At 41.9% G+C, this 12,296-nt stretch overlaps 1 protein-coding gene across 1 annotated transcript in view; it reads right to left on the reverse strand.

Annotated features, from left to right (window-relative positions):
• The window catches only part of MEGF6 (multiple EGF like domains 6), a 248,213-nt gene that overhangs the window by 215,765 nt on the left and 20,152 nt on the right, over positions 1-12,296 (reverse strand). Inside the window, exon 3 of the mRNA XM_065421373.1 lies at positions 8,529-8,638. Within this exon, the coding sequence (XP_065277445.1) occupies positions 8,529-8,638 (110 nt within the window). The remainder of the gene's footprint in view (positions 1-8,528; positions 8,639-12,296) is intronic.

The raw sequence follows: 12,296 nt of genomic DNA on the forward strand, positions 1-12,296 counted from the left end.
GAAGCCACCCCATTGCTGAGCAGCTCCTGCCCAGAGACAGCCCTCACAATTCCAGCTGGTGAGTAAGGGCGCAGGGCTGCAGAGAGCTCCCTGGCGGCTGCAGGGCTGAAATAATAAATCCCTGCAGGCGCAAGGTGCAGCAAAGGCTGCGCTCACCAGCTACTATCAATGGATTGTTTTGTTGTTGATTTGTGTGTGTGTCAGGTGACATCAAAGTTTACAGACAACTACTCATTTAAATGCAACCCTGCCAAGCCTATTACTGTTTCAAAAGACAAGGGGTAGAGGCTTACAGGAACATAGTAGAATAGGTTTCCTGGGAAGTCAAATACAATAGAATAAAGTTAACTGAAAAAAGCATTTTCCATACACTGCACCACAACATACATGTTCATATGAGTTAAATATGGAAGAGATCATCCAGGACAGAAGATAGCTTTTCAAAAGAGGATACATCAGATCTTTAACCAAAATTATACTTGATCCTAGGCAAAAGGCTCACCCCACAGTATTCTTGCCAGCAAGTTAAAGAAGTATGGATTGGTTGAATGCACTATAAGAGGAATAGAAAGCTGGCTAGATCGTTGGGCTCAACCGGTAGTGATCAACAGCTCGATGTCTAGCTGGCAGCTGGTATCAAGCAGAGTGTCCCAGAAGTTGGTCCCGGTGCTGGTTTTGTCCAACATCTTCATTAATGCTCTGGATGATGGGATGGATTGCACCCTCAGAAAGTTCGTGGATGACACTAAGCTGGTGGGAGAGGTAGATATGCTGTAGGGTAGGGATAGGGTCCAGAGTGACCTAGACAAATTGGAGGATTGGGCTAAAAGAAATCTGATGAGGTTCAACAAGGACAAGTGCAGAGTCCTGCACTTAGGACGGAAGAATCCCATGCACCGCTACAGGCTGGGGACCGACTGGCTAAGCAGCAGTTACGCAGAAAAGGAACTGGGGATTACAGTGGACGAGAAGCTGGATATGAGTCAACAGTGTGCCCTTGTTGCCAAGATGGCATTCATAGGAGCACCACCAGCAGATCAAGGGCAGTCATTATTCCCCTCTATTTGGCACTGGTGAGGCCACATCTGGAGTATTGCGTCCAGTTTTGGGTCCCCCATTACAGAAAGGATGAGGACAAATTGGAGAGAGTCCAGTGGAGGGCAACGAAAGTAATTACAGGGCTGGGGCACATGACTTATGAGGAAAGGCTGAGGGAACTGAGCTTATTCAGTCTACAGAAGAGACAAGTGAGGGGGGATTTGAAAGCAGCCTTCAACTATCTGAAGTGGGTTCCAAAGAGGATGGAGCTAGGCTGTTCTCAGTAGTGGCAGACGACAGAACAAGGAGCAATGGTCTCAAGTTGCAGTGGGGGAGGTCTAGGTTGGATATTACGAAAAACTATTTCACTAGGAGGGTGGTGAAGCATTGGAATGGGTTACCTAGGAAAGTGGTGGAATCTCCATCCTTAGAGGTTCTTAAGGTCAGGCTTGACAAAGCCCTGGCTGGGATGATTTAGTTGGGGTTGGTCCTGCTTTGAACAGGGGGTTGAACTAGATGACCTCGTGAGGTCTCTTCCAACCCTAATCTTCTATGATTCTATGAACAGAAATACAATTTAGCCCTCTGAACTGACAAAACAATAAGCTTCCAGGAGCCGAGGGGCAATGTACACATGAAAGTCAACCTATTAAGGAAATTAAGTTGTTATATGAACATATTTGCTGTGGACCAAACCAACACACCTTATAAAATAATCAAGCCTTCCCTCATGAAGACCTGGTACAAGATTTTTTCGGAGGGTTGTGCAGCCCATGGTTATGCACCAAGCAGAGTTCTGACATATTTGCAGAATAAAAACCAACAGCTGAGCGTGGCTGCCAGAGTAGGTCCTGCTGAGTGCTGTTTAACTGCTCACTAGATGATATGCTAAAGCTAAACAGAGCTGGCAGTGTGATATGTAGTTCAGTGCAGGGTAACTCACTTTGGAGTCTTTAATAGGCCATTTGTGACTAATAAAAGCTCCCCTCTTAATAAGGCGATTAGAATTTGGCTGCTTTCTATGCACCCCTTGGGGATGCTCAAAGTGCTCTTTCAACCCACCTCAGTCTCTGATAACCACCCCCACACCAGACTTAACATTTTATTCTCCCTCTTTAGCCACAATCAAGCCTGTGCCTCAGAACCTGGAAGACAAACAAGAGTCATTAATAGCACAAGAAATGCTGGCACTGAGACTGGCTTGTACCCATCAAAAAGTCATAAAGTACTGAATCTCCCACTAAATCTTTCTTCCTGTTTCTCCTCATTTTCCCTCCTTTTCGCCATCCTCAATTCCTCTCCATCCTACAGTTTCATTCTCTGAAATGGAAGGAGTTAGCAGGGGTGCCCAGACACAGTGTCTGTTACTGAACTCCAATCATTCCATTCAGGTTAAGAGCTACCAATTGTACAGACTTGACGGGACCCAACTTTTAGGCATCCTGGAGCTAACAGTAGACATCGTGAGGCTACCCAGACACACAGGCCTTGTATTGCACAGCAAGGACCTTAACTACACTATTCAACCCATGTGGAATTTATGTGACATCTCAGATGTCATCTGAAACTAATAGTTTTAGCTCAAAAGTCAATCTTATCAGTTATCATTAAGGAAAGGAATCTGATACCAGACCATGAGTGAAAAAGGCTGTCATGACTTCTGACCTTTTCCCTCTCTAAACTGGGCTGTGCGGATGAATGGCCCAGGACAAAGGTGGGTGAAAATGAAATAAGGAATGACATGGTAACAGAGCTGCAGCGAAGCAGCATGGTTTGACTTAAGTCAAAGTGATTTAAATCACATTTTAATCATGATTTAAATCATCAAGCAGGAAACCTCGATTTAAATAATCCATTTTCATCTTGTTTTGCAACTGTATTTTTTAATTATTTTCCTAAAGAAAGTTTCTAACCAATGAGACTCAATCTATTTAAAAATATGTTCATTTACAAATAAACATAGCTCTTTACACAAAGTTTGGTACTTTTTCCTAACCATAAGAACACAATATATCTATACATATTTAAACAATTACATAGCTTAACACACATATATTCAGATTATTGTTTACATATTTCATTATATTAGAAAATGGTGAATAATGCACTTATTATGTGATCATTTTTACTTGTGATTTGTATCAAGCTCTATTTGGGTAGAAATTGGCATTCAATTAAAAGTGTATAAAAACAACATTGTAAAACTGGTATATTAGTTAAATAAAAAAAAAATTTTTTAAACGTGCTAGACAAGAAAAAAAGCAAGTTTATTGAGACATTCTGCATTTAAAACTGATTTATTAAACAAAGGAAGTATCTGTAATTAGTAAATTGAGCTGATTGTTTCTGGTGACCATGTCCTTCAAGACTTTAGAACTAGTAGATCTCATTCTCTCACACCTAGTTTTTCTCATAGATTGGACAAGCTTGCCTTTCAACTCTTGATGGTTTCTTAACTTTGACTGAACTAGTCATTCAACTGAACTAGCAGAATAAACTGAAATTAAAAAAGGCTAGTGGTGTCAAAAGCTGGTAAAAGGAATTCAACACTCTCTGGTTCCAGGTGCTTAGCCAGTGACTGCCACCAGTTCAGAGGTTTGACTTTTAAAGAACTTCTGCAGCAAACATGTGCACCTTAATTTTTATTTATTTACTTTTTATTTTATTTAAATGTAGTTTAATTACAAGTAGTTTAGGCCTTATCATAATTTCTAATTTTAATTTTAAGTAGATTTATCTTAAAAAAGAAAAATGGATTAAAGTAAAATAATCCAATTCAAATTTTAAAAAATCTGATTTTTTTTAATCAATCATCACTTGTTTTCCACTTATTTGTGAGCAGAAGGGAGGAGAAAAAGCAGGTAATCCACAAGGGAACTGAGCACTACACATTTATAAGGTGAGATCTGACAACTCCTGGGAAAGTTATAAGCCCAGCAGACACAATTGCAAATGGCACAGGGGGAGGGGAATAGCAGGGAAATCAAATATTCCTCAAGAAATTTTCAAATCTCTGCGGAGCATTAATTCTTTAGACCTCTTCCTTAAGTGACATTTTACAGGGTGTTTCTATGAAACTTTCCATCCATTTCCTAATTATTCATTCCCAGCAGAGATGCTGAACTCTGTGGGTCGTTAAGCAGGTCCCAGCCTGATGGTACTGCATAGGCCATTCTCACACCTCTAAATACTTGGACAAGCACATTTTGGAGGCTGGAATAAGCCCTCAGTGTTTCAAGTCAGCTGTAAGCCTGCTAAACAAGGAAGAGGCAGAGTGTGGTATCAGTTGCCAAGGCAAAGCACTCTCCTGCCAGGCAGGTAATATAGCCCTGGGGGAAGCACACTCTTCAGGGTTGGGTTAATAACCAGGCAGATACCGGGGCCTTGGTCTCCCATAATATTATTTAGCAGACCCTATCGTACATCAGATACTACCTCATTACTATGAAAGAGGGAAACTACAGGCATGGCTAAGCTATGGGCACAAGTATAAGAACACAGGGAGTATAAGAACACAGGGAGTATAAGAACAAAGTTACGTTAATAGAGCATCATGCGCTTCTGCTTTTAGACAGACGGAGGGGTTAGCCTCACAAAAGCAAGAAGAGCAGAAGTGAAGAGATTTGTAAAGGAGCATTCAAATGCCTGGAGGAACGAGCATACTGTGGTGAAGAAATGTTAAGTCAAATCGGAAGACAGAAAAAGATGTTCTTGTTGGCTTGATTCTGCCTTACAGTCTCCAACAGTTCTAATTATATTTTTACCACTGATGGCCTTGCCCACGTGTCTGCAAGGAGCAGGAACAAGATCTATTACATCTCTGAGGACAGACACTCAACTAGAATAATTTGGCATAGCTCCATTACTTCAACAGAACTACACCAATTGACACCAGCTGAGGACCAGGCCCTGAGCCTTCAGTGTTACATGAGGTAGTTTCCACAGCAAATCTTGCAGAATTCACAGGTTACTGGGCACACTTCTCTGTCAAAGTAGTTCTTCATTCATACAGTTTACTCAACTCATTTCCTCTCTCCATCCTGACCCCTCCCCTTCTGTTTAAAGGATCCATAAAAGTCTCAACAAAGAACCAAAAAAAAACAAAAAGTTCACACTAGAGAACAGGGGGACTGGGCAAAAAAGTAATTACACCCATGCAAGCCAAAAAGCTGGAGATGCTACAGGGCACCCTCAGGACAGAATATTTTGATACATGAAAGAACAACAGACTTATACATCAATCACAATATGTTGCTGATTGAAGCAGAAAGCCTGGATACAAGTCACTTGCCATCCCACAGAGCAGTGTTGAATGGTGGGTTGATAGAACATTTAGGATAAACAACAGCAGCTCTCTCCTATTGTGGTTGACAGTGGTGTGCCAACTTTAGCCACCAGTCTTAAGCACTCTGTTGTTGCTGCACCGGGTTCTAACAAAGTTTGACCAGACAGCGCAGACTGGACCAAACCATGTTATAACTGGGGCCAAAAACCTAGTCTATAGTCCTTGTCTAATGCAGTCATGGTTACAACACAGCTGTCTCCTAACACAGTTAAAGCACAGCTCTCCCTTGAAGTACTATTGGGACCTCAGTGTGTGCCATATCATTAAATACCACTATAAAGCCTCACAAGCTAGAAATATGCTATGGGCGTATTGAATATGGAACGTAGGAGATGGAGCATCTATATTTTCACTTTGCTAGGGGTATAAACACAGTTTTAAGCTCAAAAGAAACTGAAGATAAAAAATAAAGAAGGTTGAATGTAAGATCCAGAAAGGCGCTTGGAAACCCAGTGCACATTTCCATGTGAGCCCATGCCAGATGTGATCAGTGAAAAAACCTTTGACTTCGGAAACTGAAACCCTTCTGCCACAAACTAAACAACAGCTCCACATTATCAAGGCAGCCCTTTTGCATTCTAGATTCTCCAATTCTGCCAGAATTTCTACTGAAGTGGGTTTGGGCCAGCAACGACCCTCCCGAAAGCCTTCCTTTTCTAAAGCATCAGACAGGTCCTTGTTCTTGTCACAGAGCCTCCTATTTTTTCACATTTACCCCCCTTCCCACCAAAATATTAATTTAACTGGTTACCTGAATCACGTCCTCCCCCCCCCCCCCCACTCTCCCTTGAAATCTCAAGGCTAGTGAACAGGAAGCAAGAGAAAATCATTGACTTTGAAGTCTGCTTTTCAGCATCCATTGCAGGCACAAAGCAAAAACTTCCAGCTTTGTTCCTCCCAGGAATCATAAGCAAAAATACCCAAGCAAACAAAACTTAAAAGGGAACAACAGGGTCTATTGACTTATGCATAATAAGAAAGTAAATGGCATTTGTTCTCCTATTATGTCAGCAACAGGCACATGATGAATATTTAAATAGCCCAATGCCTTTGTTCTCAGAAGGCCCAGACATACTTCATTCTTTATGAGAGTCCAGCATCATCCATGCCCTCTGCTTAGTATCCCCTGAATCAATTCTTCTACAAACAGTCCAGTGCAGTTAGAGATTATTCCTACACCTTTGACTTTCAGTACGTATAGTTGGGATGACAAGTTAAGAGGTTTCTCTAGGCCGCTCTCTTTCCTTTCCTCTTGCTCCCTTCCTGGATAGAATTATTCACTTCCTCTATAGGAAATTCATTACAGTAGTCACTTTTCTGAGTTCAGCTGAGAGTATTGTCTGCCTGCTGCCATTGGGTTATTAAGTAGCCACAGAGTTTCCTTTGATGCAATGGGCTTAGTCGCCTATATTATCATCCTTTAAATCAGAAAAATAAAAATTGGCTTGCTAGACACATCTTACTCTTTCAACCTCACTTCAAGAAGCAAAGTGCAAGAAAAGGGGTCTGCAAGCCCCTCTGGAGAACAAAAGAGGACTAGCTGTAGGAGACATTTTCCAACGCCCCAGGTCAATTACAATCAAAATTATTTTTAAAATGGATATGAAAACTGTTGGCTTTCATTCTTTTGATGCCAAGACAGCCAAGCATGCACCCCCTTTGTTAGTTCACCGGCCTGTCACCTCTAATGAAAGCTAAATTTTAATGACGTTGGTAGGAAATGCATCTCCCAATGCTAATTAAAAAAGGAGCTGATGATTTTATTCAGTTACTGAGCATGAAATTAATAATATAATCATGAAGAATATACATGATACTCCCTCTCTAGTGACTTTTATTTCTATGTATGTGCTTGGCTAGATCGGTGTGAGATCCAAGAGAATATTTTCCTTTTTTCAAGCTATCCAAATATACCATTTTAATCAACCATGTTCCATAATAAAAGCACAGCAAATAATAATAATATTTTGCACCTTCAGAGCATGATCCATCAAGAGATTTTAATACATTTTAAAAACCATTAAAGGAGCCTTGCAACACACTTGTGAAGTAGGTACTTTTATACCCATTTTACATATGGTTAAACTGAGGCAAAGAGTGATTTGCCAAAAGTCTCAAAGCACAGCAGTGGAAGAACTGGGACTAGAACCCAGCAGTCCTGACTCCAAGTCCCTCACTCTAAACCACTAGAGATATCACAACCCCAGCTTATTCATACTGGACAGTTAACTTCCTGTTCTGGGAATGTGACACTAACACCTTCTGTCGAGGTCCTGACAGTACTAAACACCAGCAGTTTAAGAAGTCCCAACGTCCTTTATAAGGGGAGATCAGCTGAAAAGAAAGGGGTAGGGAGAGCCCCAAGTTCAGCAAGCTGAATTCCAAGCATGAAAAACCCTAAAATAGAACCAAAAATCATTTGACACATTTGATCCTTTCCAAGATAGTCTGAGAGACACTTCCCCTTATATGTAAATTCATGAATGAACCTCTCTCTCTCTCTCTCTCTCATTTATAAGTGCAGGGAGGGGCAAACAAAACAGGAAGCACACACAGTTGAGTGTCCATCAATTTCCAGCCAAATCTCACAGGGCTCCTGAAACACAGTAGTGAAGCACATTTTTGTATCTGAACGATTCAAGGGCTTCATTTGTTCAAAAGCTTCATTTCCAAGGCCTCCTCCTACGATGAAGAGGTGAGAAGCAGCTCCAGAGAATGCTGAGCAAGAGGAATTTGTGGGCAAATTAGCTATCACTGGCATGTTCACTTACATAACCAGCAATTAATGTTATGCTTAATGATAACTCCACTCAGATTACAGCTTTCTGCAGCTTCTGCCAGTGGGACAGTTTATATCACCAGATTGTGACATGTTTTAAAATGTTAGTAGCTTTTGGCAACTGGGTAACTGAATAATGTGACCCTGAACATCTTTGTGTGTTAGAATGAGGAAGTTCTATACAAAACAGAAAGTGGCTCACACCACTTCACAGGAGTCCAGAGAGAAACTTTCCCTCCCATTAAAAGAAAGTATTCTTCTAAGACAGGGGTTTATAGCATCTGCTGCAGTGCACAGGCCATGAAATAAGCATGCAAAGACAATTGGAATGAGAAGAAAACCTCACTGGTGTGCAGTGGTACTTACAGTAAAGACAGCCAGCATCCCCTCCAAGCTGGGACCATCCTGGGCAGCACTTGTACACAGTCTGGTATTCCATGCTGTACACCTGCCTGTAGTCTGTGTAATAGGCTGTTCTAAAACACAAAACACAACCACCATTAACCCCTGGAGGAGGAGGATTTAGTAGGAAAGTGGAGTGCACAGAAGATTCAATTCTGACGGTAGAACCTAAATAAAAAGAATTTAATTTCAAATACTTTGCATATTTTCCACGTATTCTAATAACAATCATGGATCTTAACATAATGCTTTTCAATCCATTTTAACCAGGGAGGAGAGAGCCCAGGGGGAGTGGGCTCCAGAACAAGCCTAGCACTTCTCTTCTTTTCCAAGTTGCGTATTTCATTAATTCTTTTGCAGTTTTGTGTGATTGCTTCCCCCCTAATTTAAACTGCTATTTGTCAAAGGAAAGTCAATTTATAAAAACCACAGGTATTTCATCTAGTACTGGTGAGCGAGTCACACCAAGGGGCTGGTGAGAGCTCAAAAACTATTTGGCTTATGATGAAGGAATAAAAAAAATCATGCTAGCATCCGACTGGGAAACGTCAAGCTATTCCATGCACAGACGGCTCCTAATGCAGTTGTGAATTAAACAACAAGCTACTCACAGGCAGAGCTGTGGGGAAGTTTCCAGTCTCCTCAATTCTCTTGCTCCCCCTTAGCAACCATGACTAACACTCAACCCTACACCACTGCACATAGGACTGGAAGGCACTGGCTCATCAAGTCTAGTCCCCTGATATTGCAGTCAATACAGTTATATAATCCCATTCATAAATGCATCAAGATCTTCTTGGGGCTCCTGCCACTCCTTGCCCCTTCCAGAACTGTCCTATTTATATAAAATAAAACTGGCTTCACATCTGAGAGCTAAGGCCACTACAGGGGTGACAGGAGCATGGGGTGCCACACGCAACACCGCTTTTCACATGTCCCCAGTACTGGGCTCTGTGTAAAAGTACCCACCATCCAGCCCAGGTTCTTCAAAGGGTCCCTGAGGACTGCAAACCTTCACAGCAATCCTGGGCCAAGTTTCTAGTGAACCTGCTCCTCTCCCACGGAGGGGTTATTAATCTTACATTCAAATTAGGCAGTGTGGTGCATTTCAGGGTCTGGCTGAACTGGAATCATAGAATCATAGGACTGGAAGGGATCTCGAGAGGTCATCTATTCCAGTCCCCTGCACTCATGGCAGGACTAAGTATTATCTAGACCATCCCTGACAGGTGTTTGTCCAAACTGCTCTTAAAAATCTCCAATGATGGAGATTCCACAACCTCCCTAGGCAATTTATTCCAGTGTTTAACCACCCTGACAGTTAGGACGTTTTTCCTAATGTCCAACCTAAACCTCCCTTGCAGCAATTTAAGCCCATTGTTTCTTGTCCTATTCTCAGAGGTTAAGAAGAACAATTCTTCTCCCTCCTCCTTGTAACAACCTTTTATCTACTTAAAAACTGTTATCATGTCCGCTCTCAGTCTTCTCTTTTCCAGACTAAACAAACCCAATTTTTTCAATCTTCCCCATAGGTCATGTTTTCTAGAACTTTAATCGTTTTTGTTGCTCTTCTCTGCACTTTCTCCAATTTGTCCACATCCTTCCTGAAATGTGGCACCCAGAACTGGACACAATACTCCAGTTGAGGATCAGCGCAGAGTAGAGCGGAAGAATTACATCTCATGTCTTGCGTACGACACTCCTGCTAATGCATCCCAGAATGATGTTCGCTTATTTTTGCAACAGTGTTACCAGCTGACTCATATTTAGTTTGTGGTCCACTATGACCCCCAGATCCCTTTCCACAGTACTCCTTCTTAGGCAGTCATTGTATGTGTGCAACGGATTGTTCCTTCCTAAGTGAAGCACTTTGCATTTGTCCCCATTGAATTTCATCCTATTTACTTCACACCATTTTTCCAGTTTGTCCAGATCATTTGAATTATAATCCTATCCTCCAAAGCACTTACAACCCCTCCCAGCTTGGTATCATCCACAAACTTAATGGCATAGAGAATACATTTATAATCTAAATAATTGATGAAGATATTGAACAGAACTGGACCCAGAACTGATCCCTGCAGGACCCCACTCGTTATATCCTTCCAGCATGACTGTGAAGCACTGATAACTACTCTCCGGGAACAGTTTTTCAATCAGTTATGCACCCACCTTATAGTAGCTCCATCTAGGTTGCATATCCCTAGTTTGTTTATGAGAAGGTCATGCGAGACAGTATCAAAAGCTTTACTAAAGTCAAGATATACCACGTCTACTGCTTCCCCCCATCCATGAAGCTTGTTACCCTGTCAAAGAAAGCTATGAGGTTGGTTTGACATGATTTGTTCTTGACAAATCCATGCTGACTGTTACTTACCACCTTATTATTTTCTAGATGTTTGCAAATTGATTGCTTAATTATTTGCTCCATTATCTTTCCGGGTACAGAAGTTAAGCTGACTGGTGTGTAATTCTCTGGGAAATAACCCTTTTTATAGATTGGAAAAAGGGCAAATATAGTGACAGTCTTCTGGAATCTCTCCTGTCTTCCATGACTTTTCAAAGATAATTGCTAATGGCTCAGATATCTCCTCAGTCAGCTCCTTGAGTTTTCTAGGATGCATTTCATCAGGCCCTGGTGAGTTGAAGACATTTATCTCAAATCCAAACACAGGAGTGTTCTCTGGAAGGGCAACCCAAAAGGCAGAAAGAGCCCGTGCAATCCTCACAGATCTAATTCCTGGGTCACATGTTCTGGGGATGAATGGAACATTTAATCCTCAGCGAGTCGGATCTGGGACATTTTCAGGCACAAGATGTTTCTCAATAACAAACTATAAAGCCAAATATAGCTCATATTCTCTCTGGCCCCCCTGAAGGGTGAGCACCATTCATGACCCCATCAGACCCCAGGCTTCTCGGAGACTTCTTCCTCAGCATCTGTATTGAACTCCCTCCCATTCTGGACCACCATGACCCCTCAACTCTGAAAGATAAGCCCCCAGTAACAAGTGCCCTGATCTAATGTGCCCCCTGCATAACACCATCTGTTAAAACCCTTCCCAGCTCCCAATTAACAGCCACCCCAATATCCCACCCAACCAAATCCTGAAAAAAACCCCACCAGCTGCCATCAGAAATCTGTTGCACAGGGTAAATAACAATGATACCTAACTCATAGATCTCAAAGCCCTTCACAAAGGAGGTCAGTAACATCATCCCCATTTCACAGGTGGTAAAACTGACACACAAAGAGGGAAGTACTAGCCCGAGGTCACCCAGCAGGCTAGTAGCAGAGTCAGTAATAGAACCCATGTCTGCTGAGTTCCAGTCCTGTGCTCTATCCGCTAAGTCACACCACAGCTCTTGCAGCGGCTGAAGCTCCAGTACTTCTGAGGGCCCAATAGGATCATTATGCTTATTTTTGGTAATGCCCACGGCCCTGAGCAGGAATGGGGCTCTGTTACCACAGACATTGTACTAAGGCAGAAACTGAAGATCTTTTAATGACTTCTGCTCATGACTTACAGGGTGGGATGTCAGTCTGGTGAACAGAAGTTGAGTTAAAACATCAATAAATGTGACTTTTCCCCCCGGAAATTTAGTGCTCTGTGTATCTGAAAATCAAAACAGAGATACAACTTTTGAAGCTTTTTTTAAAAATCCTACTTTGGCAGAACATGAAACTGCTCACCCAAAGCACAATGGACAAACAACAACAACAAATATTTG

The sequence above is a fragment of the Emys orbicularis genome, chromosome 22 (genome assembly GCF_028017835.1).
Source record: "Emys orbicularis isolate rEmyOrb1 chromosome 22, rEmyOrb1.hap1, whole genome shotgun sequence".
NCBI classification, from domain to species: Eukaryota; Metazoa; Chordata; order Testudines; family Emydidae; genus Emys; species Emys orbicularis.